The following is a 27,223-nucleotide window of genomic DNA, read 5'->3' on the forward strand; positions in this document are numbered from 1 at the left end:
TTCAGTTCTGCTGACGGCTTCTCCTTCTTCAGATGTTAGTGTCTGCATTTCCCTTATTCTGAGGGTGACTTACTTGGCTGCACAATGAGATGAAGAGTATTGCTTGATTTTTCAGGTACATAACCTGAGAGGGTGACAGAGCACTGGAACAGGTTGTCCAGAGAGGTTGTGGAGTCTCATTCTCTGGAGATATTCAAAACCTGCCTGGATGCCATCCTGCACAATGTGCGCTGGGTGATCCTGCTCAACAGAGGGGTTGGATCAGATGATCTTCAGAGGTTCCTTCCAACCTCGGCCATTCTGTGATTCTGTGATCATGCTATTAGTGTTATTTCCTGCATCCTTTTTGCATTTAGAGATGCAAATAGTGGATTCTCCCTCACCCAGCTTTTCAGATTAGGATAATGTTATTTCTGTGGTTTCGTAGATGTCGCAGTGCATACCAGGGATATTGTGGCAATAGTTACATCACATCAGTTTCCTATGAAGGCCTCAAAACCACCCTCAAAATAGAAAAAGTGCTTTACATTTAACAGTGCAGAACTTCTTTAAAGTTAGTTGCATTTGAATGAGCCAACATGGGTACGTCTAAACTATGGTCTAGTTACTGTACATGTATTTATGGGAAAGGAGGTAGCCAAGTAAAGAAGTTTTGTACATACTAAGTGCTTCAGGATGTAACCCAGTGCAACATTGTGTTCAACCGTTGCTTATTTCCGGAAAGCTGTCATCAAATTTAAAACCACAAAAGGGAAATGTTAAGATCATGCTGTATGCTACTGTTAAACCTAACATGGTAGTCAAAGAACACAACAATCACTTTTGCTTATGAAAGAGCAGATGAAGTCTTCATATTCTCAGCTGAAATGCTGATATAAAGTCAGAAGCAATTCAGAGTACAATGAGAAGGAAATAAGTAGTGGTTCAAGTGTCTGAAACTACAGAAACAACTGCTGCTCACCCTCTGCTACTATTTTGATTTCATTTTCCATCCTTTTCCTGTCAAGGATGGACTATTACTCATTTCTTAAACTTAGCAACACTTTTCTTCTTCCAGTATTAATTACAAATTACAGCATTTGTTTGTTTGTTTTATGCCTATTCTTCCTTGTCAGGACATATTCAAGTCCTTTGGAATCTCTGAAGGTGTCAGCGATTCAGGAGAAATAGTCATCTGTGGAATGAGTGTACTGGGACTCGAGTAGAAAATTGCATGTGCTATTTTAGAAATAAAAAAAAAAAAAAAAGAAGAAGAAAAATGTAGTGTCTCTTTGATTTAGCTGTGTGCTCATGCACAAATCATGAAGTCTTGTAGTTTGGTCTATGCTACATATATATATATAATTTTTTTTTGTCTTGGTCAAGCATTTATATCTTCCTTTTAATTAATCTCTTAGACTAAAAATAAACCATTAATATACCTTATTGCATTTTATAAGTGAACAAAAATTTTAAGAAAATTTCCTTCTTCTAATGAAACCTTAGAGACATTATGAAACAATATATTGACATGACACTAAGCATAGTACTTGGATGCATCCCTCTATGCAATTGGATGTAACTAGCAAGAATTCTGAGAGTAACACTTCTCTCTCAACTTACAAAGAATCATGCAAAGTATTTGCAGTACAACTGCAGTTTGTTGTAATAGAAGTAAGTGGCTGGAGTTCATCTGCAGGGCCAGAGGAGTTCACACAGAGGCACAAAGTGCTTCAGCTATCTCTTAAATTAACGTACTTCTATTTATTTATTTATTTATTCTGTTTAAATGTTTTAAGGTCTCCTTACGTCGACAGCAAGTTAGTGAGAGACTGAATGAGTGGGCTGTCTTCAGCGAGAAGAACAAGGAGCTCTGTGAGTGGCTGACACAAATGGAAAGTAAAGTTTCTCAAAATGGTGACATCCTCATAGAAGAAATGATTGAGAAACTTAAAAAGGTATAGTGCAATTACAAACTGTTTTTTTAACTCTTGCTTGGTTTGTGTTGCAAAGAAGATAATGAATTAGCTGAAATAGAGATTTTACCTGTTTATAAATTCCAGTGCGTATTTTTATTCTCTCACTTCGCAGATTTTTCCTGTCTTTTTTAAGGTGGGACTATCCAGGATACCAGAAAATTAAGAGAATATAAAGTCTAAGGCAACTGAGTGCTTTACTAAATGTCCAGTCAGAATTTACTGCAATGTATTTGTAGAAGGGTTTTGTTGGTTGGTTGGTTGGTGGTTTTTTTTTCCATTCTTCTGATAAGGTTGTTCGTGGTTATACCCTAATATTTAAGAGATTGTCTCTCTACTGTACCAATCACCAGAAGAACAAAAACACGTTAACATTCACTTGTATTCCTGTATGGTTCCTTCAGTAGTGTAGGGCAGAATGCATTCAGTATTTATATTCTGATTGTTCTTTTCTGTCCAGGATTATCAAGAGGAAATTGCTGTAGCTCAGGAGAACAAAATCCAGCTCCAGCAAATGGGAGAGCGACTTGCTAAAGCCAGCCACGAGAGTAAAGCATCAGAGATTGAGTACAAACTTGGCAAGATCAATGACAGATGGCAACATCTTCTGGATCTTATTGCAGCCAGGTAAAACAGTTGTTTTGTTTTAAATTAAGAATCATAAATTAAAAATCAAATTAAAATCTTTTTATTTGCTTGCCTTTTCATTATTAAATGTGAATGAGTTTATTCTCAGCAATCAACACATTTCTGTGAAATTTACTTTCCTGTTTTCCTTTGCATTATTTCTTCTGACATTATTTCTTCAAGTAAAAAAGAGACAATTTGAAACTTTATCTGCTAGAATGACACAAGGTTGGTTGCAGCCAGATTTATTTGAGCTTTCTTCAATGCAATCTTACTTCAGATGAGTGCTTAAATCTGGGTAGAAATGTAATTAAAAATAAAAATAAAAATGTTGGCAGAGCAATGCAAACAGTGCAGTTATTGTTTTGGCTTGAATTTCCAGAAGAGCAGTTCTAAAACTAAGTCTGCTCAATTTGTTTTTGACTGATGGAGAAAAGTAACGGAAGGTAGATATATACACATTGGACTTAAATATTCTTTTTTATCAAGGTGAACAACGTAAAAGCAATTTTCATACCTTAAAGAAATACAGGGTTGTTGTTTGATATATGAACAAAATTGGCTTATTTGTTTCAATATTTTCTGCTCGGAGTCATTATACAACCTTCTTCCTGTTACAGACAATAATTTTGGCATGGTTTTGTATACGCAGTTCATAAAACGTATACTCTGTATTTTACACTTCTGGGATTTAAGGATATATGAATTGAAGAGTATTTCAGTCTTGTTTGCAGCAAAAGGGTTTGCTTTGGTTTATGGGGTTTTTTTAACCTTTTTTTTTTTTTTTTTATTATGCTTTTACTGCATTCCTGCTCTGAAATCTTTAAGCATGAGAGCAGTAAATTTTATGTAAGCAGAAGCATTCTGGTGGCTCCAGCTACTTTTACAGCAGTTCATTTTAAAGTAATGAAAGCTGTATAGTTTCAGAACAATCAAGTCAGGAAGTGGTGCATTACGGTTGAGGAGCCTGCTTGTTTTAGAGGATGTGATACATCACCAGTTGTTGATCATGACATATGTTGTATATTTTTTGTGTCTTCTCAAACACTTCCTCAGACAAATTTTCAAATGTTATGTTCAAATCATACCTTCAGGAAGTTTTGAGTGAAAAGCAATGACATTCAGAAACTGTAAAACAGGTCTTTAAAACATCTGTGCTGTCTATTCAGTATTAGAGATTAATGTCCTATATAGACACAGGGAAGGGTTCAGGATTTGGTGTTATTATTGGGTTGTGGAGAGGAAGGGGATATACAGACTTAAACTTATGTAAACTTATCCACTTAAACTTTTTCATTCTGTTATCATGAAGCAGGGTGTCAAGTCCTAGCACTGGACTAATGTATGTGAAGTATTTACTTACTTTTATTCCCTGAACATTTCAACTAAGCCTTCAATTTAGCCTTCTTAACTAATTTACTTCTTAATTCTGGACTAAGTACAGTTTGGAAAATGAGTGGCTGGGGAACAGCTTAACAGAAAGGGATCTGGGTGTGCTGGTTGACAGGAGGCTCAAAATGAGCCGGCAGTGTGCCCTGGCAGCCAAGAAGGCAAAATACATTTTGGGGTGCATTAAACACAGCACAGCGATATGGTCAAAAGAGGTGATTCTCCCAATTCATTTAGCATTGGTGCAGCCTCACTTGGAACATTGTATGTAGTTCTGGGCTCCCTAACTTAAAAAGGATGTTAAGGTCCTTGAAAGCATCCAGAGGAGGGCAACAAAGCTGGTTAAAAGGCTGAAAGTCACGCCCTTTGAAGAGCAGCTGAGTACACTGGGTTAGTCAAACTTTTAGAAAAGGAGGCTGAGGGGTGACCTCATTGCTCTCTACAGCTTGCTGATGAGTGTAAGTGGAGAGGGAGGTGCTCATCTTTTTTACCTGGTATCTAGAGACAGGACGTGTGGCTATGGTTCAAAGCTGCACCAGGGAGGTTCAGACTAGACATTAAAAAAATCTTTACCCAGAGGGTAGAACAGGCTTCCTAGAGAGATGGTTGATTTTGACCTTGAGTCAGCCACAAAGTATACTGACAGTTGGACTCAATAATTGTTTTAGGTCTCTTCCAGCTGGAACTGTTCTACTCTGTTTCATTCTAACTAGCATGCACAGCACTATCGTATGCAGTTGTACAACCCTCTCCATTTCCAGACCTTACTGAAGTGAAAAAAAAAAAAAAAAAAAACCTATGGAAAGTTTGAATGTTGCATTTCTGAAGTTGGGAAGTAAATAGTGGAGAAGTTTGATGCTAAGTTATGGAGATTTTGCTAGTTCAGCTGTAGCTTAGGCTGATAGGAGTTAAAACCTGGTTAACTAATTGAACAAAAATTTTTGCATTCCCCAAGGAGATATTTAGAAGACTGCAGAGGCTCTTTCAAATACATCATTATATATTGAAGTATGTTCCTATATTGATATTTTTGAGTTCGGAATATGTCATATAACATAAGTTTTGTCTGCACTTAGCTAGTAAATGTAGATTAATTTTTCTAGTGTCAATAATAAAACACACCTTTTCATATTCTGAATATCCTTTGATCATAATCCTTGATATCATTAATGAAATATTATAGCCTGCACACTTTTCTGTAGAGCCACAGTCAGCCTTTGCTTGGAGTATTTTTCTTGGTGTTTTTTTCATATTTTTTTTTATTTTTTTTTTCCATACAGATGTGAACTAACAGAAGGTGCTCTAAAAAATCTTTAGTAATATAGTATGATAATATGAGTCCAATCTGTATCTTTACTTGTTTTTGTGCTGGGTGGTATTGTAAAAGTCTTTCTTTGTCGCGTTCTGTTTTGTTACCTAAATTTTTATTTGCCTCTCCATTTTGAGGAGATCCGTAACTGAAGAAAAGACAGCTACAGAAAGGTAGTTGTGTCTCATCATCAAAAATGTATGTTTCTGTCCTTCTAAAAGATTTTTATCCTTTCAGATGAATTTATTTGATAGGTCAGCCTGCTGCACAAAATGTTACTTATGTTCACAGCCAGTTAGCAGTGCTTTTGCTGGTACTGCTCAGGCTTTGCAAGGAAAGTAATATTGTATGGTCTCTTTTTTTCCTCCCTTCCCCTTGCACTCATGATCCACATTCCTGGAGATCAAGCCTGGCACATGTTAATGAATGCAAGTTTTATTTAGAAACATGACCACTTGTCACCATTCAGTCTCATGTTATCAAGCAACGTCTGCTAACATTTGTTTGGCGTGCAACATTTTCTGTACAGTACTCACCAGTGAAAAGGAGTTTGTCCCCTTTCCTTCCCCCATACTAAGCACAGTGTTTGCAAGCTATTGGAGTGGAAGTTTTTCTTTTTAATGCTGGAAAATTTCATGGTGGTGGCGGAGGACTTGCAAGCTATGAGGATGGCGGAGGACGGCAGTGTGGATTCAGATCTCCCAGACTGTAATTGTGATATCACAAGGCAGGCAGCTATTTTTGTTTCCTTTTGATTGGTACAGTTCTTTCTGAAGTCTTGGCTTGCTGAGAAACAGATAAAAATATTGATATATAGAAATCACTGCCTTAGCTAGAAATGCCTGCTTTCTGCTCTATTTAAAAGTAGTTGATAGTAATAATGGTATACTTTGTTTTACAGCTAGTGCTTTTGGATCCCAGATTAACTTTTTGTAACTAATGCAGACTTGCAACTCCTAAAATGTCTTTGCTGTCTGAAAGAGACTGTTGACTGCTTTTACTGCTGTTTTTAAATACAAGTGTATACACGTGAGAGAAAGCAGACTTTATATTTGTCTGCTCACTGTGTCATCAAAGGGGCATGGCTACAAGCAAAAAGCAGAGACGGAAAGAGGCTGTAAAGACAATGTCAGACATTACTGGAGTTGATCTGTCCAGTACATATCCTGTAACTACATGTAATTCAGCCTACATTTTCTTGCATTTATGATTCAATTTCTCTTTTTCCCTGTTCACAACATAATCCCTAGAAGTTTTGTGTGTTATGTTCATAGTTCTATAAATTCATTCCTTGAAAGGGGAAGCTGTGATCTGAAGAACAACTATAACTGACAGTAATACTGCCATTGTGCACATTTGTACTGTAATATGGACCTTACATCCTTTTTAATCATAAACTAATTTTAAGATTTATTTTAATAGTGACTTTTTTTAACTATTTCATAGAATTAAATGCTTCTTGAAACTTCAGTTATGAGTACTTTTTTTTCACTTTTCTGTTTTCTACTGGCTTTATACAGGTTTAGCTAACATAGTCTTACTGTCTGTTTTCATGTTCATTTTAAGTTTAACATTAGTATCCAGCTGTCTAAATGACTAATGCAGTAGCTATGAGTTCTATATGATGCATTGTTAAGTATTTACAAGGCTGTTCCTGTTTATGTTTAAGTGGAATCTCAGGCTGTCTAGTTTAGGACTGTTAGAATTAAAGGCATTTGGGTTTAATTTCAGCTCCAAATTGTTCTGCCATTGCCCTTTCTTAATGTAAGATAAACATTTGAAAGTTACTTTCTTGGGGAATCTGAGGTACAGTAATTGAACATTCAAATTTAGAAATGAGTTTTCTTCACTAGACCACAGAAACGGTTTGATTCTGAAGTGTTTTCCTTTCTGAAAGTCTTAAATATTTGTAAAACGTAGCAATACTGATGTAGATATATAGATATATAAAACAACCTTTGAAACAAACATGGCATGAGCTCGAATGTGGTGTATTCATTATCAAGCAGGGAAGTTATCTCAAATCTCTTCAAGTAACATGCATAGTGCTGCAACAAAAGCATGAGATGCTTATCAGAATAATTGTTTAAACATAATCTTGTAAATGAAATCTCAAAAGATCAAAAATTACAGTTGGCTAGGAATACCACATATTTGGATGGTTTCTAATTTGACCTTTGTCTCTAAGTAGAGCTTTTAGTTTCATTTTCAGTCTTTCAGGCCCTGCCATTAACATAGAAATATATGATTTTGAGCTGTTACATTTTCAAGGGGAAGACAATTTTTTCTTGCATACACATTATGTAATTATTTGTACACAGGCACAGTGTTCAGTGAGATTAAGAACACATGCATCTTGCTTGCTAAAATTCAGAAGAGAAACTGTTAGACATGCTGGATGTCAGAGTAAATTTTCAGAACAGCTGCAGTCACAGCATAGTACTGTTCAGTCAAAAAAAAAAAAAAAAGGAAGCCCAGCATATTCCAAGAAGCACATGTTTATTTGCTTCGATCTGTACCATGGGCAAGGAACCTGTTATGTTATACTCTGTACAAAAAATGAACAGTATGAACAATAAAGGTAGTGGGGGAGGGAAGGAGCTGTCTTTTTCTTGAAAGATATATATATATTTCTTTTTATTTATTTACTTTTGGAATTTAGGTGCAGGTATACTTAAGAATTGCAACAGCCTTTGGAGGGAGGGCAGGTTTAGAAGTAGTTTTTGGCTTTGGTTTGAGAATTCTTTTCATACATCACTTTTATTTTTTTCTTTTTGTCTCTTAAGTAACTTAGGTCAGGTGAGTGAAGATAGTGCTATTTGGTTTTTATATATATATATATTTTATTTTTTTTTGGAGCCTGGCAGAGAAGTAGTCCCATGCAGTCTGACTGAGACAAAGAGGGTACTTTCTGATTATCAGATGTGTCAGGCAAAATTTAAATTAAATCTAGCAAAGATAATAGGGTACTATAAAACTGCCAATATGAAAAGCCTGGTTCACAGCTTGGGCTTGCAAATGATAGAGCAGCGTTGCTTGTATGCTGAGGCCTGATGTGACTCATTGCTCCCTTTCTCATTCCAGCACACCTGCAAAAGATCAACAGCATTCAGCCTTGAGAGTATAAGCAGAAAATGAGCTGGATTTCACCCCAGTTAGACTGAAAAACTGTATGTGAGGTCAGAATGAGTGATAACCAACTTTCTTGCCTATCCTACAAGCAAGCTTCAATTGATCCAAAACCCACAAAACACATGTATAACACAAAAGTGAAGAAGGGATGGTACCCCAAAGATTGGTTGCTCATGGTGTCTCTCCAAGGCTGAATACATTGCTGTGTTTTGGGATGACCTGATTGACTGGGAATTGGGCTGTCTTCCAGCACAATGGTGTTGTCTTCAATTACTTCATAGCTAGATTTTCAGATTACTTAGATTTTTTCAAAGTACCAAGATTTTTATTTTTTTTTTTCTGATAACAACTCTACAGATGTTGGTCATGAGACTCTGGCATGAAAGATGCCAGATTTGTACTGTTCTTGAGTCTGTTTGGTGCTAAATATCCACATTTGATTATCTGTGACCTAAGAGAGGTCTAAAAATGGGGGGGGGGGGGCGGGGAGTAATAGTCTTGCGGTTTTCAAAGTTGATATTAAGATCTCAGTATTTCTCTTTGGTAAGGAATGGACACCCATAGCAAACCCTCAGTAGTCAGCTTCATGTACAGCATTAAATGTGGAAATGCTTGATAAATTTCAATTTAGAATTATGGACAAAATATGAATTGCTCTGTTTGAATTATGGGATAGTCAGGTGGCATTTTTTTTCTTTGATGAATTCAGTAGTCTTGTCTTTTTCAGTCCAATTTAGTCAGTATGTTCCAAGGTGCACTCATCTCTTAAAGCTTTCTGATATTGAAACACTTAAGTGGAAGAACAATGGAAGCATAGGAGGGAATGTTACTCAAAAATGTTTGTGGCACTGCATAACAAACAAACAAACAAATAAAAGAATTTTAAAAAAAAGAGAGAGAAAACTTAGAAACAATTTCAGAATCCTCTAATGTATGTTAGGTAACATGGGGGTAAGAAGGAAGGAATTACTGAGAAAGACTTTTACAGATGAAACAGGCTGAAGTGAAAAATATCAGCACAGGTTGAAGGTTTAGTGAAATTTTTCTCACTCATTAATCTTAATGCACATTTAAATCAAAAGCACTGTATAATTTTTCCTGACCAGTACTTTTGCAGGGTCAGGGCCTCCAGAAAAATACTACTTAGATATCACTATGAAAATACATTCCGATTTCATCATTTAAATCTGAAGTAGTCCATTAAGACCAAGAACATCTTAAAGCAGCCCTTGGGATTCAGGAATTTTCACTAAGTTCCCAGTTTGAGTTCTCTCACTAAAATCTGTTTACTCAGGCACAACTGTCACTGTAACAATAGTTCAATGTTTCAAAATCATCAGGGTGAAAACGATCTGTTCACTCAGAGCACTACACCAACAGTACTGGTTAACTGGACCAGTTATTTGTAGTCTAAAATCTTTTGTCTTCTTTTAGTCAAGTTTGCAACTAAATTAGCTACATTATTTTGGGTTTTGGTGTGTGTGAGTTTATTTAAATATATATACATATTTGTATTTCTAACAAACATTTGTCTCAACAGATAACGGTATAGAACCTTTGAAAATGTTGTCTGGAATTAGCAAACTCTTAATTTTTCTTAACCAGAACCTATGAATGCTGGATTATTTGTATAGATAATACACCTCTGTTACTCAATAAAGGAAGACTTCAGAACAGAAGTTGCCATCTATGTTAAGTTTCTTCTGAAATCCCCCTGAACCACATACTGTAGAAATTCTTCTTCAGAGTGTATCTATGTTCCTGTTTCTTTTTCTTTACAGGGTAAAGAAGTTGAAAGAAACCCTGGTTGCAGTGCAGCAGCTGGATAAGAACATGAGTAGCCTGAGATCTTGGCTTGCCCATATTGAGTCAGAGCTGTCCAAACCAATTGTCTATGAAACTTGCGACTCTGAGGAGATACAAAGGAAGCTAAATGAACAGCAGGTAAAATACAAAACACTTGTAAGGTGCACAATGGCATTGGGAGAAACAAAGTAGTGTGTCCTTGGGCTGCTCATACCCAGGGCATGAGGCAAAAAAGTGTTCGAATATCAAGGCAAGTGGTGCTTACTGTGTCACTTATAGAGCCTTCTGCTGGCTTTGACATCGAGTCTACTGGGAGCTGTTTGACATTCACAAGAAAGGTAAGGCACCAAGAGATGTAACCTGAACGAGCTATTGCAATTGATTTTTCTTTGGGGTTTGTGGTTTTTGTTTGTTTGAATTGACTGTTCCAGGAGGCAAAACTGACACCTATTAGACCTTGCAAATTTTGCACATGCTTGAAAAAGACTGTTTTTTAGCAACTTTTCTAACTTGGTTTTATCTTGCAGCTTGTTTGAGAATTACATTGCACGCAAAGATGCATGAACTATACATGTGAAGTTAAAATCAGTTGTTTTATACCGCCCAAAGCTTTTATGCAGTGCTAGAACAAAATAGTCAACATTGGAACAGGAAAAGAAATATATATATTATGTCAACCAGCTTTTGGCATTACAATTAATCTTACCCCAAAGAACATTTATTATACTTTCTATATCCTGGTCCACTTCACTGCTATGCTATATGCCTACTTCACAGATTATGGCTCAGTGCAGTAGAAGGAAATATGTGGGCGCTTCATCCTTCAGCTGCCCAGTGTAGTTTTATTTAGAAGCACTTTGCTGGTGAAGACTCTTCTGTTGTGTTCCTGTTGGTTATTTATTAGCAGAAATACCTTTTCGGTGCCTCATTGGAGATGAGTTATATGCTCTCCCGAGTTCTTTCACGAAAGGAGAAATAAATGTGTGGGAAGAGGAATGCCAGAATGCTTTGGGGAACTTTAATTTATGGAGTGCATAAACTGGCATTTTGATCTTTTAAGCTGAGTGTGGGGCTGAGACCCAAGAATGTTCTCAGAGTGTCTTCTGGCTCCCCAACTGATTTTCTACATGGCCGTGCAGAACTGCTTATTAATATTCTATATGCAATTTACACAGGGTTAATAATTCATAACACACAAGTGTAACTAATGAGTTGTGTTTCTGAGATGGTGAAGTGCTGGGCAAGGCTAAACATTGCTATCAGTAAACTAGATACTTGACTTTTTTTGCACTAGGATCCCTGTGCAAGCATTCCACAGTTTGTTATAACCAGTCCTTGTGGGACTTATTTGGGGTATGGAGACTGGTGTCTCTCTGGTTTCCACCATTTCCTTGTGGTGGTTCCCATAGAGTGACAGCATTCAACAATATTCTGTGGAAGTCTGAGTGGTTTCACTGGAATCCCAAAGGGGAAAAATAGAAGTGAATTTTATACTGGGAAGATACTATGTTTGTAATCCTGATGATGATTTGATTTGATCATGATGCAGACCATGGTTGTCATATATATATGACAAAACAAAAACTTTAATGTATGGCAACCAGTATTTTTATTACTAGGCAGCTATATCTCTGTTCACTTTATCTCAGAAGGCCAGCATGTCAGCCATCTCAAGTATTTCATCCCTCTTTTTCTTCCCTCTTAGTGTTCTTCTTTTTTATGTTTAATCTTCCACTGAGGCCATGTTATCTTCCCTGTTCATACTGCTACCTGTTCATATACAAGATTACATAAAAAATATTATTCTGTGAAAGAGGAGGGACAAATTCCATTTCTGTAACCCCACTGTCAATCTGTAACTTCTCAGCCTCTTCTTCAGCCAAGAATGAGCTTTGCAGGTTGCTGGTCCCTATAGTGAAATTAAGAGGCAATTCAAGCTGGATATCCTGGGGAAGGTAGTGTAACCTCACTGAAGCATTTTCCAAGGGTTGCAAGCTACATTTCTAGATTACTTGTTTGTTTACTTTCTCAGCCTGCTACCAGTTGAAATTGAAGAATCGTTTTTGCTTTAGGGATAATTCAGGAGAAACTTGTACGTTGATGACAGCAGTGCACGGAAGTGAGCTTCTTCTGTAAACTAACCAAAAAGGCTAATTGTTCTCTAAGAAACATATCAACTGAGGCCATGGAGGAAAAAAATATACATATATATCATAGTCATCTGCTGTAGAAAAGTTCTGTAGGTGAATAAAAGTTTAATTCTTAGGAATACTGAGGACTACCAATGTGGCAGTTGTAACTGCTGCTGTAGTCCAAAACAACAAAAAGGAGATTATGTTACCTGAACTTGTTTAGCCTAAAGTCTCATAGCTGTCTGTAGTACATATTTTGTAGAGTATTGAATCTATGTATAGTATCCACCTTATATAACATCTCAGGACAGGGAGAAGAATAAACACTTGTACATTATCATGAAAGAGTATTTTCCAGGCAAGTAAAAGTGAAAGGGACAGTGCTGAAGGAGAAAATACTGTGATTTTCCACTTTCTCATACAGGTGTTCACAAAATATCCTTCTGTTTCATATATGAGAACAGGAAATTAATAAAGTCATCGAGTCCAATCATCACAAACAACAAAATCAGATAACTGATATAAGATAAGATTACTCCATTTCAAATTTGATGATGATTTTAGATTCTATATTTAAACCTCATTTCCTGCTGGAAGGCTGTATTCATATTGCTAGTTGTTAGAAAGGTTTGTCCAATTAGAGCTTAAATTTATGTAGAGACAGTATGTCGACACTATGTTTCTTTTTGTGTGTTAACATTTTTTTTTACAAGCAAAATGACAGAATCACAGAATTGTCTAGGTTGGAAGAGACCTCCCAGATCATCTAGTCCAACCTCTGACCTAACACTAACAAGCCCTCCACTAAACCATATCACTAAGCTCTACATCTAAACGTCTTTTAAAGACCTTCAGGGATGGTGACTGAACCACTTCCCTGGGCAGCCCATTCCAATGCCTAACAACCCTTTCAGTAAAGAAGTTCTTCCTAATATCCAAACTAAACCTCCCCTGGCGCAACTTTAGCCCATTCCCCCTCGTCCTGTCACCAGGCACGTGGGAGAATAGATCAACCCCTACCTCGCTCGCTACAGCCTTCTTTAAGGTACCTATAGAGAGTGATAAGGTCGCCCCTGAGCCTCCTCCAGGCTGAACAATCCCAGCTCCCTCAGCCGCTCCTCACAAGCCTTGTTCTCCGGACCCCTCACCAGCTTCATTGCCCTTCTCTGGACTCGCTCGAGCACCTCCATATCCTTCTTGTAGCGAGGGGCCCAGAACTGAACACAGTACTCAAGGTGCGGCCTCACCAGAGCCGAGTAAAGGGGGACAATCAATTCCCTAGCCCTGCTGGCCACACTGTTTCTTATACAAGCCAGGATGCTGTTGGCCTTCTTGGCCACCTGAGCACACCACTGGCTCATATTCAGCTGACTATCAACCAATACTCCCAGGTCCTTCTCTGCAAGGCAGCTTTCTAACCACTCAGTTTACCTCTACTTAGCCTCAAGTTACCGTGTTCTTGTTCTCCTACTGTGTTCATCTCTTGGGGCCCCCAGCACAAGAAGGACCTATTAGAACAATTCCAGAGGAGGGACACAAAGATGATCAGAGGGCTGGAGCACCTCTTCTATGATGACAGGCTGAGGGAGTTGGAGTTGTTCAGCCTGGAGAAGAAAAGGCTCCAGGGAGGTTCTTCCAAAGCAGGTCTACAGGCAAACTCTAGAGGGACTTTTTGGCAGGGAGTGTAGCGATAGGACAAGGAGTAATGGTTTTAAACTAAAATAGGGTAGATTTAGATTAGACATTAGGAAGAAGGGTTGGTGAGGCACTGGAACAGGTTGCCCAGAGAAGCTATATGCGCCCCATCCCTGGAAGCATTCAAGGCCAGATTGGATGGGGCTTTGAGAAACCTGGTCTAGTGGAAGGTGTCCCTGCCCGTGGCAGGGGGGTTGAAACTAGATGATCTTTAAGGCCCTTTCCAACCCAAACCATTCTATCATTCTATGATTCTATAAATAAAATTCCACATCTCTTATATTAACAGTTATTTTGTTCACCTGAACCAGAAGTGAATGTGGTATTCTAGATGCAATCTATCACTTTATGGTATAGTCATGTTAACACTTCTCTGTTACTCTTGGGATTATGTTGCCTTGACCTTGGTCCATCCTGACTTTTCCATCTAATATTCTGATGGTTCATTTCAAATTTAAGCAAAAGTCAGGGAGGGTTTATTTTTCTTGCACTTATCTAACAGAAATAGCCAATTACTTTTGTGGCTTGTCTCAACTTGAACCAGTAGTTCAAAACTGTAGCTGAAAATATGCTTCAAGAAGCAGCATTATCACCAGTGGAGAAAAAGACATTACAACCAAGAAACCAACAGGAGAAATAATACTGATCACATATAACAAGTGCTAAGACCACATAAGTGCATTTTCTTTAGCTGTCCTAAATACTCCTTTCCAATTCCAATTAAAATGCTATATGTTTTGAAAGTTGAAGGAATAAACTCCTACTAAATATGCAGTTTGACATGTGCTGCTGCCAATCTCCATGTCAGACATGCCACTATGCAGCTACCTTGCCTGGGGAAGAGTAGACTCATGAAGGGCCCCTCCAGTAGATAACAGTTTTTCCTGGCACACTTCTCTTACTAACTTCTGCTTTACACTTTCTATGATAATGGAGAAGGGATGGGAATGTCATTGGTGTTGTTGATTAAATGTAGCTGAAAGATATTCATCTGAGCATGCAGAGCTCTGGCAGTTTGTCCCATAGCTCCTGAGAGAGCTCGTCATGCTGCCAGGTTCTCCTAGCTTCGCTGATAACATTGCATCAATATTTGTGCTGTCACAAGCACAGTATCTATCTTAATAGATTGCTTTTTTCCTGTTTGCAATTGTTTGTTTGTTTGTTTTTGTTATTTTTTGATTAAGTAGAACAGAAATGCATCTGTATTTACGCATGTTTTGTCATTTCTCTTAAGAATTAATTTCTTCATCTACAGGAACTTCAGAGGGACATAGAGAAACACAGCACTGGAGTAGCATCTGTTCTCAATTTGTGTGAAGTGCTTCTTCATGACTGTGATGCCTGTGCCACAGAAACAGAGTGTGACTCTATCCAGCAGGCTACACGCAATCTGGACAGAAGGTGGAGGAACATTTGTGCAATGTCAATGGAAAGGCGACTTAAGTAAGTCTAAAATGTCTACAAATGAGTATTTCCTTCCACAAGCACAACTACAGGATGGGATATATATGATAGGTTTGCAGTATTGAAGGAAAGGGTCTTGTGGGAGTGTGGCCATGGGTGTCGACAAGCCCCATAGTTGGTGATAACATCGGACTCTTAACGATGAGGCCATAAGGAATGCAAAGAGTTTAGAGGGAGCAAAGAAGGGTGATTCAGGAGACACCTTGTTGTCTCGGGTTGCTAGTTCTCCAGCCATTAAGGCATGGAAGTTGCTGGGTGTTTGCTGTTGCCAGGCAAAGTCGTTGACCAGCGAATAGATAGTGGAAAAGTACTGCTGTGGGGTGATTGATATAAGAAGGGAGTCTGTCCTCAGTAAGGATAGATGAAGTTATGCCCTCAATAAGGGAGAGTTGAAGTTATGTCATCAATAAAGTAGTAGCAGTTACTGATCCTCTTTCGACCCTGGTGTCCGTGTGGTCCTTTACACCACAAAGTCTGGGGGTCAGAAAAGGATCATACACTGAATAAAAGCCAATAGTTATCATGATACTGGAAAAAAAAAAAAAAAGAAAATGGTTGCATTATTATGGGTCTTTATATAAAGTACACAAGTCAATTACCAAATTTTGCTCACATGAGGCCTTTGATGGAATATGTTTGATTTTCCATGCTTTATGGAAGCAATGAGAAATAAACTAGAGAAAGTATGGATGACTTCAGTGACTCCAAGAGGTTTAGAAAACATGACCTAAAAGGGAGAGTTGCAATAATTAGGCTTACCCTAATGATGTTTGTCCTGCTTCATATCCATAGATTGCTATCTCTAAGTAATTTTCTACTGTTTCCATGGTAATGTATGCTATTAATACATTTGTAATAGTAAATTAGCTGAGCTATCAGTATTTAGAATTGTTATTGTGCTAGAAAGTTATTCATTTGAAAAAGGAAAAAAAAATCAGGTGTTGAAACTCAAGTTCAACAACATATCATCAAAGTGTAAATTTTGCCTCAGAGTATTGCATGGATCAGGCTCCTTTCAGACCTGCATATCTAAGATTTGGGGAAAATGTCTTCTGTATGCAAAAGCACACAAAGTTCTGTTGTAATATAAGCTGTCCCCACCCCAAAAAAAAAGATCATCTTGGGATTTTACAGTCTCAATATTAAGACAATTTGATTTCAGGGTCAAGAGTCAACCACTCCTTTCACATATTTAATTGAGATCAAATAGTCTATCTGAAAAGTTGAAATAATTTTTAATTTTTTTTATTAAAAAAAAAAAAAGTTGTTACCATGTATACTGAGAGAGAACATTTTACCACTTGTTGAATGCCAAAAAAAGAAAAAAAAAAAAAGTCATGTCCTTTTGCCATGCAGGATAATGACTGAGAACTTTAAAACAACTCAAGCATTCTGTAAAAAAAAAAAAAAAGTTCTGCAGTTGAAGTTACTGTGGAATTTCTAATCTCTGAAATACTGGTTTAGGTACCTAGATTAGACTGTATATCTGAAGTTATTTAGCATGTGCTATGATTTTTACAGCTCCTATTGCATGTTTATAGTGTTCTTTTTATAACGGTTCCAAAATTAGATGTAGTAAAAAAAAACTCATCATCTTATTCCAGCTCAGTCTGGAATGAGTCAGTCTCCTCTGTTGTCTGTTTATCAACCTGCCTGTCTGAGTTAGATTAAGAGCCAGTTATTGTTTAGTGCAGTACTAGTTTGCTGTTGATGATTAAAGTACTGAAGGTCAGCTGTTCTTCAGTCCCAGCATTCCTTAATTTTCCATTATCTATTGCAGAATTGAAGAGACGTGGCGGTTATGGCAAAAGTTTTTGGATGACTACTCAAGATTTGAAGATTGGCTAAAAACCTCTGAGAGGACAGCTGCTTTCCCGAGCTCCTCTGGCGTACTTTACACGGTTGCTAAGGAAGAACTGAAGAAATTTGAGGTGATTTATAATACTTGAAATTTAATATCTACTGATCACATTACAGCATCCAGCTGGTGTTCTTCCTTCCCATACACAAGTCACTCAGCAGACACTGTATTGACATAGCAGAGTTGATGATTTTGCAACTGCCCTCTCTGGCATGTTTCTAGGAGGAAAAAACAGTGGAAGGTGGAAACTAAAAACGCTAATAAGTTAATCCAGCCTCACTTCATTTTTCTTCACCACAGTTAGAATTCTTGGCATTTTTCTTCTGCAGCTCTTTAATATGCTCAGTCAGCAGGTGCTCCATAGCATTCATTAATCTCTCTTCAGTAAGTACCTCTTCAAATGAACGCTGTATGTCTTGGCTTTTGCTTTGATTTCATCCCTTTACTTCTTTCCATAACACTCTGATACCAGCCCTCTGAACTCTTGTATTGTTTTGTACAAAGTACTATGTCCTCATGTTAGATACTTATCCCTGAAATGCACATGCATGCAAGTATTGTTGTATGTTCACATGGTGTCCCCAGCAACTTAGAGGTCAAGTGTGTCCTTAAAAGTTGACAAGCTGTCACTTCAGTCAATGCTTAATGGCTTGTTACATAACCCTGTCATGTCTCCTACAAAGTGATGCTTTGTCTCATAATTGCAATGGGTTGTAAGCCTGTATGCAAAGCACACATAGTCCGTGTGGCTAATCACGGTAAAAGTCATAGAATCAGAGAACCACAGAATGGCTGGGATTGAAAGGGGCCTTAAAGATCATCTAGTTCCAACCCCCCTTTCATGGGCAGGGACACCTCCCACTAGACCAGGTTGCTCAAATCCCAATCCGACCTGCCCTTGAATGTTTCTAGTGATAGGGCATCCACAACTTCTCTGGGCAACCTGTTCCACCTTCTGGGTAAAAGATTTCTTCCTAACGTCTAATCTAAATTTCCTCTCTTTTACCTTAAAGCCATTACTCCCTGTCCTATCACCACACGCCCTGACAAAGAGTCACTCCCCAGCTTTTCTGTAGGCCCCTTTTAGGTTCTGTAAGGCCACTATTAGGTCTCCCTGAAGCCTTCTCTAGGCTAAACAACCTCTCTGTCTGTCTTCATAGGAGAGGTGCTCCATCCCTCTGATTGTCTTTTGCTTAGTTTTAGATTTGCAAAGAGAATATCAAGATGAGAGAGAAAAATGACTCTGAAGAAAGAGAGCAAATTATTTAGAGATTTCTGTAAACAAGCCAGGTGCTAGAAAGTATTTGCTCTGAGGAAGAAATGCTAATTTTACATGTCCAAGAGAAGTTAATACTTTCTAGTGTGGCATTTAATTCAGAAACATAAACTGTGAAGCACTGATTCAGGTTTTATTATTGACATTTGCATCTCTGAGTGTACTGGCCAGGTTCTGTTGTTATACACTGCCAGACTTCTTAATTAGGGTGAGGTAGGTTACCAGAGCATAATAATGCTTGCTTGCTGGACCCATGCACTCTGCCTCAGACTTTCTTTTCATTGTTTCTTTATTCAGTGATCATGTGTCTAAGTGTCTTGTTTAGCAAGTCACTCTATGAGAAACAGTACCAAAAATCTTAGCTGTCTGATTTTCACAGGTGACTTGACATTGCCCAAAACCTGTTTCATCAAACCTCCATTTTTAAGGTGACCTTCCCTCTCCTGCAGACTTGTGTGATTTTTACTGCAGGAACTAGCTGCAAAGTTTAGCTGTCTTTCTAGAAGCCTAGAAGCTTTCCCTGCAGTTGGGTTCTTTCTCCTTTCCCTTTTCCCTCTTCTTCCTGATTATGTAGTTTCTCAAACTACCAAAAAAAAAAAAAAAAAAAAAAAAAGGAATAGAAAATATAAGAATTTGGTGTTCAAATTCAGTTGAATTCAGCAAATTCACTGTTAAGTCAGTATAAAGTCAGCCACCTATGCATACTAACTAAACTGATTTTCTGCTTTAACTGAGGTTTTTTTCTAATTTTATTTTCCCCTCCATATTAGATGAAGAATAATAATAAAAGTAAATAAATAATAAAAATAGTAATTAAAAAAAGTGTAAGACCATGTAAGAACATTTCATTTCCTGATCGTGGAGGTCAGAGATGACTGTCACTGAATTCACAATACAAATTCACACTGCATCCTCCTCAATAGCTTACAGAGAAATGAAAAGAGGTTACAGGGAAGAAGGCAACAGATGTATTCTTGTGTAGCTGAACTGGAAGAATGTAAAAACAAATACACAGCTGTTCTTTTGCTGGACAAGTCTTGGTAACAGGTGAAACAACAACTGCACATTTGTAGATTTCATAATTCTAGTAAATATAGTCATAATTGTGCCTCTTGCATGAGAATCACTTCCCTTTTTCTCCTTGTGTGATTTTAAGTGAATTCAGTTTTGTTGAGTATTTCACTCCAGTTACAAGCCCATTTGCTGCTTGTTGGTTGTCCCCTACTCAATTTAACAGTGATTTAAACAAAGGAATAGTTGTATTGAGAGGACTCTACACACTTTTATCTTTTTTTCTGTTTTTGGACCAGCTTCTTTACTTCTGTCTCTGGTCTTATGGTAAAAGAGTGCTTATTTCACTTTTAGCTTTAGTACAGTATGAAGAGTATATATCGTTAATGAAGAAATCTTGTGTTACCTGATATTAATGAAAAATTATATACTGAAGTGTTTTTATCCATCACACTTCTCTGGTTCTGAATAAGGATGGTGTCCTGTTTTGGGAGAGATTGTTTATTTGCTTTGTGAGCAATAGTGGAGAGCAAGTTTGCAGAACTACAATTGGAGCAAAAAAATGTTCACCTTTGCCCTTCTTTTATTCAAAAGAGAGATGGCAAAGTAGTCAATTTTAAGGCTTCTTTTGTTTGATTTTCTGTTTGTGAAAATAGAGGTAAGTGGAATTTTGAAAAACAATTCATAAATAATTTTTGATTGGAAAAAAACAATCAACTTCTTACACAGTGCTTCCTCTAACTTGCTTTGTGATTGCTAGTCACACTGTGAAACTGATGGGCTAAATCATCTACTTTTCCACTACCCAACTGGGTGACCGAGTCTTTAGTAACAGTAGAGGAAGCACTGAAAGTGTGTGACACAGACACTTGTCCAGGCATATGTTGGTATGGATGTTCATAAAATTTTCTTTCCGTGAAAATTTTAAGACAAAACTGACTTGAATACCAATATACTGAGGTTAAAGAGATTATTCCTTCAGTACCATTTTTTGCTATTTTTGGTAAAACTCAGATTAAGCAGTTTCTTAAAACTTAAATATTTGCACTTCAGCAAATGTAGTTTGTGTAAGGAAATCCAATGAAGCCACAGGAATCTTGGCTTACTTTTCCATTAAATAATAAAAAAAAAAGTTTCATATTCATTGTTTGTGTTCCTGTTCTTCAATACAAAGGCATAAGAGCAAGTAGAGGACACTATCTTATTTTTTTTGGGGTGTGATTTTTATCATTGTAACAGGTATTCTTCTTTCAATTTGTCACTCAGTAAACTATGTCAGCCTTGTAAACTTTTTTCTTTTTCTTGTTCATTTTAATCAGAAGAGCATATCTCAACGTCTGCATCTACACTGAAATTTATTTAACCCCAAAAGATCAGCTAGCATGGGTTTTAGTGTAGAAGCAGGGTCAAAGTAAAAGGAGAGGCAATATACATATTGTGATTTAAATAATGAAAAATCTGATGGTGTCTTTTATTCACACTGCTTTAGGCCTTCCAGAGACAGGTGCATGAAAGTCTGACTCAGCTGGAACTGATTAACAAGCAATATCGTCGCCTGGCCCGGGAAAACCGTACTGATTCTAACTGCAGCCTCAAGCAGATGGTCCATGAGGGAAACCAGAGATGGGACAACTTACAAAAGCGAGTTACCTCCATCCTGCGCAGGCTAAAAGTATTTTTCCCTGTTTAAGACTTTGGCTTTCACTACTGTACTTGTGAATTAAGGGTACTCCAGAACCTTCAAGTTTAATACATTTTAAGTGTTTTTGAGGGTTTTTCTACCCTTGGAAGAGAAAGGGAGCTTAGAAGTTCACTTTGAGGTAACCAAAGCATGAAATCTATAGACAAATGCTTGGTGACCTTGAATACCACCTCTTCCTTAGAAGATAACTTTTGTTTGTCTGCTAATTGCAGCTGAAGGTGATGTTACTGAAGAAGGAACCCTAGAAATCATGTAGGAAATGAAAGAAGAAAGTGTACTGAATTTGGATTAGGTTTGAAGGGCATGAAAGCTCTTTCTTTGGAGAATGCTGTTGCTGATTTTTGGGAGGTTGTTTGGTCATTTCATGCCATTCTGTTTTCCACTCCACTTCCCAGCATTTTATTGGCCAACGTGAGGAGTTTGAGACAGCACGTGATAGCATCCTGGTTTGGCTAACAGAGATGGACCTGCAGCTGACCAACATAGAGCATTTCTCAGAGTGTGATGTCCAAGCAAAGATAAAGCAACTTAAGGTAAAGAATAAGTAAATGGAGAGAGGGTGAGGGAAGAGTGAAGGGATAAAAACAGTCTTGGGTCATCAGAAGGTGGGAGTTGGGGGGGAGGCAGCTAGGGGAGAATTTAAGAAACATTAAGCCAAAGTGCATCCTGATACAGTCCCTTAATTGCAGGCTGAAATTCAGCCTCAGAAGTTTTGGTATATGTCATGTTTCAATACGTACTTTTCTGCTAGAGTGAAAGAACTTTGGGCAGTGATAAATTTTCAGAAAAACAAGTGATAGTCTCTGTTCCCTAATTAAAGGAAGAAATGTAGATTAAAAATAATGTCAGGTCTCCAGTACCTCTGACACCTAACAATTACTACATTTTCCAACCATTTCTGCATCCAAGTAATACATTATGTGGTGAGAAAAATGTCAAATGGAAATCACATTATGTTATCCAAAATTCCAGTAGGTTAGCTTTAGCATCTGTGTCCATTCTAGACGTTTGGTCATGGGCATGGCTTGTTTAGAGAAGAGCTTTCTTTCCAAATACAACAAGAGAGGAATGAAATGGTAAACCATGAAGTATCACTGTTTTTGACAAGAAAGACTGTGGAATGCTAAATTTAATTTCTCATTGTTGTTCATACCAGAATATTTATAATCATTCCATTTTGTTACCCGCACCGTTCTTACTGAAAAAATCTAAGACTTGTATCCTTAACAACTTAGGTTGTTTTAATGAAGATTTCATTGGTAAAGTATGGGCTTTGCTTTTTTAAAGGCTTTCCAGCAAGAAATTTCCCTGAACAACAACAAAATTGAGCAGATAATTGTGCAGGGAGAGCAACTCATTGAGAAATGTGAGCCAATGGATGCAGCTGTCATTGAAGAAGAATTAGACGAGCTGCGTCGTTACTGTCAAGAGGTCTTTGGACGTGTGGAACGTTATCACAAGAAACTGATCCGTCTTCCTGTGTGTATACTTACATATGTATTTGCTTTATTGCCATTTAACAAATGTGAGAATGAGGAGACAGAAAGATGTTGAAATGAACTAACATTTCCAACTTTCAAAAAAAAAATCCTGTGGTTTTAATTTTGTTACAACTCTGACTATCTGCCTCCCTTCATTGCATGCTATTTATGTCCTGTTCAGAGAGCAAACTTAACAGATCTGGATTTTTTTGTAAAGCCTCATGAAAATCCATGCAAACTTGAGATTTATAAAGTTTTGCTAATGGGGGAACATCTCTATTGTTTTGTTTTCAAAACAATAATAGAGTGATTCTCCCCAAGCAGAACAGATAGAAATTTGTCTCCAGAACTGAACAAACAGCTGAAGAAGTGAGAGCAAAATGATTTTTGGTAGCTCAAGTCCCACAAAAGGGAAGGAACAAAACCCATTTTTTCCAAAAAAATGAAAGAATATAACAGGAGCACTGGTCACAATCAAGGTCACTTAACATTTGACTCCAGAGTTTTCTTTATCTTGATGTCTGCATTACACTGGCATCAGTAGAAAGTCTGGAGCCATTTGCTTAGTGTGATAGTGTGGTGCCTTACATAATTAAAATGACCTTACATTATGAAATTTCTTGTTGTTCTCTTTTTTAGTGGACCTTTAAATAATGAAGGGGAAGTGCAAAAGGAAGCAAAATGTAAACCCCATCATTTGACTATTACCTAATGCTACTTTATGCTTTATATTTATGCTGCCCAGGTTGACCTTACAGTGCTTTTGCATGTTGCATTGATCGATCCATTTGCATTATTTTTCTAGCTGACAGATGATGAACATGACCTCTCTGACAGAGAGGTGGATCTGGATGAATCAGCAGATCTCTCTGATATACACTGGCACGACAAATCTGCAGACAGCATTCTCTCCCCACATCCTTCTTCCAACCTTTCACTGCCCCTTTCACAGCCAGTGAGAAGTGAGCGATCAGGTCGGGACACCCCTGCAAGCGTGGACTCCATCCCCCTGGAGTGGGATCATGACTATGACCTTAGCAGAGACCTGGAGACCGCTGGTTCACGGGAAGTGCACTCTGAGGAAGAAGATGGAGAACAAGAGAAAGACTTCTACCTGAGAGGAGCAGCAAGTATAGCAGGTATGGTAGCAAATTGTGTGTCCTGTTCTCTCAGTAAGAAGAAGCAAATGTTACATGTGTGACTGCTTGGCTAAGATACTCATGGAAAAGTATTTTAAATAGCCCCTGAAGATCTTAAATAGCTTTCCGCAAGTGATCCCAACGGCCTTCTGGCCTTAGATGCAGTGCTGGAAATTCCTGGATGACTACAGCCTTGGAAAATCACAAAGGTTTGTATGATATGACAGAGAATTGGCTATCTCTGTGCCTGCAGCTTGCCAGATGGGATATGTCATCTGTAAGAACTATGCGTCATAACTTATTCTGACTAGAGGATATGCTGGATATGGCAAGAAGCGCAGAACATACCGATGAAGAAATGCTGGGGGAGAGATCAACAACCCAAATCATAAAGTGCTTAAGTAAATCTTATTTAAATCTTAAAGTCCATATCCAGGCAAGACTCCAACAACCGTGAGTTCAGACTGAGGTGGCATCTCAGGTCTTGCCTTCCAGCAAAGCTGGAAATCCTTCCTAAGTTTGTATAGTTTGTGCAATAAATCTTAGTAAGTGAAAGTTACCGAATGCAGACAATTGTGCAGGAAGACTTACTGGTATATTACACTCTGATCTTGTGGCTGTCTTTTGCTTTCCAGGTCATTGCTCTGAAAAGAGTCAGGTTTCCCTGGATATTAAGAGACTTTTTAGCAGGATCCTTACTTTTGTCTTCATCGTTTTTCCTTCTCCAGAAAGGATGTTTGCTATTGGAACTGTTTCTGTACTTCATCCCATGGAAAAGACTCCTGTTATGAGGAGACAGCCATTGCTGAGCTGTCAGTTTAAACTGTGCTTTTATTTTTTCAGATGTAGAGATCCCTGAAACTCTTGACACCTATGTAACACTTACAGAAAACGCACTCAAAAATATCTCTGGTAGGCACTGAGAAATTCTAAGCATAGCCAGATGCAAATACTACAGTGCACAAGCAAAGCATCTTCCTCTTCTCTATGTCTTGGTATCTGTTATACTTTTCACAACTTACAAATATTTCTTCTGTGGCAGCATTGGCATATTAATGTAGAAATACCTGCTTTACTGCTGTGATTAAAGGTATTACTGGGTGCATGGATGAAACAATGAAGTTTGAAGTATTGGCCCTCTCACCTTCTCTAATCACAAAGCTGATTAGACGAAGCTGATCAGTAGTTTATTCACATTGGTATTTGTTCTTTGAAGTCCCACAACAGGACTCAATGCTCTATGTCTCTCAGAGAAGAGTGATTTCTACAAAGATTAGAGCACAAGGAAAAGATATAGAGCAACACTTAAAGGTTCAGTTTTGCACTTTTTTTTTTTTAACACCACAGCTTGAATTATTATTTAGCTATAAAGTTTTAGGTTAGTTCTTATTTCATGTGATTATGATGCTAAGGTGACGGACATACTGTCATCCAACGTCTTTGTTTTAGTCTTTTATATTGGAAGGTAGATTTTTTTCAGTTTGCATTTTTACACAAGATTAAGCATACTGTTTCACTTGTTAGATCTCAAAGAGATTAGATGCACTTGCAAATACCTTCTCTCATGATCTCACAGTTTTACTCTTGTGAAATAATGCAATATTGCAAATATGAAATATCAAACATTTTAAAATCTTTGAATTTGTTACCTCAGGTTCACTGTCTGGTTTAATTTTTTTCCCCAGTTTAGTCAAATAATACTGTGAATTAATCATGATTAAGAATATAGATAGTATTATATATAGAAAAATGTATAGTTTCATGACCCATGAAAATTTTGAAAGTAGTGAGAGAAAATTTTGAGCAACTTGTTCTGTCTATTTGGTGGGATGGCATTTTGTATGAAAAGAAGTTTAACCATCTCAGAGTCCCCATTTTCTGTAATTAGCTGGACAGAAGGCTTACTTTATCTATGCAAGTTTTCAAACTTGTTTTTTATAAACAAATTCAGACCGTCTTTGTAAAAAAATGGAAATCAGGCACAGTCATAGAATATGGATAAGAGGAATCTCATGCAGTCAGTCCTCTAGGCTGCAGACTACTTCTGACCAGAATTGGCTATATCTGATTCATATCACAGAATTCACTTGACCTCTATAAGGAAAATGTACTTGCTTCAAAAACAATATGAGTTCCAAATGGCTTGGTAGAATAATACCATTTTTAAACTGTGTTAAACATTATTTTTGTCAAATATTTGAATGGAAAAACACTATAAATTTTGCTGCTTAGTGTGGTTGCTTTAGTCAGGTGTGGGCTATTCACTGTGGCACTTCAGAACATCCAGTCTTCTTTGGATTTTGAGAATATAATTACAACAATATCACTTATCATTTATATACCACTTTTGATCTTCAAAATTGAATATAAATAGAATCCATTCATGTAGCTCAAAATTCTACTATTTTTAGTGCAGAAAATTAATACAAAGAGAAACAAGAAGAAATCAAATTTTAATGCAGACTTTGAAACAGGAGCTTGTGATACAAGGTTTTATCTGGGAGTGTTTGAACATGAAAAGGAGCCATGCTGTCTCCAAAGTCAGTGAGGCTAGAACATGTTTTGGTAAGATCTTTGCGCTTCACACTGGTGAGAGATTCTCTGAGGGAAAAAGTCCTTTCAGAATAGTTAGCAAGCCTGCTTGAAACTGTGAAGTTTTTGATCATATTCTTATGGAAATTATGTTCATTTGTACAGTGGTAGAAATATATATATTTATATATATAAAGATTGCTAACATGCTCTAATGTGACTAGTTATTAGTTTGCTTTGACGTGTACTACTCATACAGATGCAGTCATGTTTCTTCTTTACTGTGTAATCTAGCTAGTATTCCTGATACTTACTCTGCCTGGGCAAAATGTAGATAGAAGTTCTGGAAAATTTGTGTGGCAGTCACTTTTTTGTTTGTTTGTTTTTTGATACAGGAGAATCTAGTGCGCTAGAAACACATATCCTACAGCTGGACAAGGCCTTAGATACCAGTCGTTTCCAAATACAGCAAACAGAAAACATCATCCGCAGCAAAACACCTACAGGACCAGAGCTGGATTCCAGTTACAAGGGATATGTGCGTGTGCTTGATTCTCATTATGTGCTGACATTACTAAAAATCACTGTTCTTAGTCATGGTGGTGTATTTTGGAACAAAAGTCAAATAAGCACTCCAAGCTTAGGTTTACTTGAAAGAAATCAAGCTGTATTTTGAAAGAAATACAGCTTTTTCAACAACTGCTTCTCAGGC

General features: G+C 37.5%; 1 protein-coding gene across 18 annotated transcripts in view; it reads left to right on the forward strand.

Moving 5' to 3' along the window:
* Positions 1-27,223, forward strand: part of SYNE1 (spectrin repeat containing nuclear envelope protein 1) — a gene marked incomplete at its 5' end in the record, with an annotated part of 301,642 nt that overhangs the window by 258,260 nt on the left and 16,159 nt on the right. For 12 of the 18 annotated variants that reach the window (XM_083830446.1, XM_083830461.1, XM_083830457.1 and 9 more), the window contains 11 exons: positions 1,779-1,937; positions 2,416-2,582; positions 10,194-10,356; positions 15,301-15,488; positions 17,290-17,440; positions 21,147-21,329; positions 21,755-21,892; positions 22,647-22,838; positions 23,646-23,979; positions 24,823-24,891; positions 26,907-27,049. In XM_083830446.1, coding sequence (XP_083686572.1) covers positions 1,779-1,937; positions 2,416-2,582; positions 10,194-10,356; positions 15,301-15,488; positions 17,290-17,440; positions 21,147-21,329; positions 21,755-21,892; positions 22,647-22,838; positions 23,646-23,979; positions 24,823-24,891; positions 26,907-27,049 — 1,887 coding nt within the window. Of the gene's footprint in view, positions 1-1,778; positions 1,938-2,415; positions 2,583-5,900; positions 6,008-10,193; positions 10,357-15,300; positions 15,489-17,289; positions 17,441-21,146; positions 21,330-21,754; positions 21,893-22,646; positions 22,839-23,645; positions 23,980-24,822; positions 24,892-26,906; positions 27,050-27,223 lie in introns of those variants that run through there. The other 6 variants (XM_083830447.1, XM_083830459.1, XM_083830460.1 and 3 more) reach the window with 3 other exon arrangements.

The sequence above is a fragment of the Anser anser genome, assembly GCF_964211835.1.
Source record: "Anser anser genome assembly, chromosome: 3".
NCBI lineage: Eukaryota > Metazoa > Chordata > Aves > Anseriformes > Anatidae > Anser > Anser anser.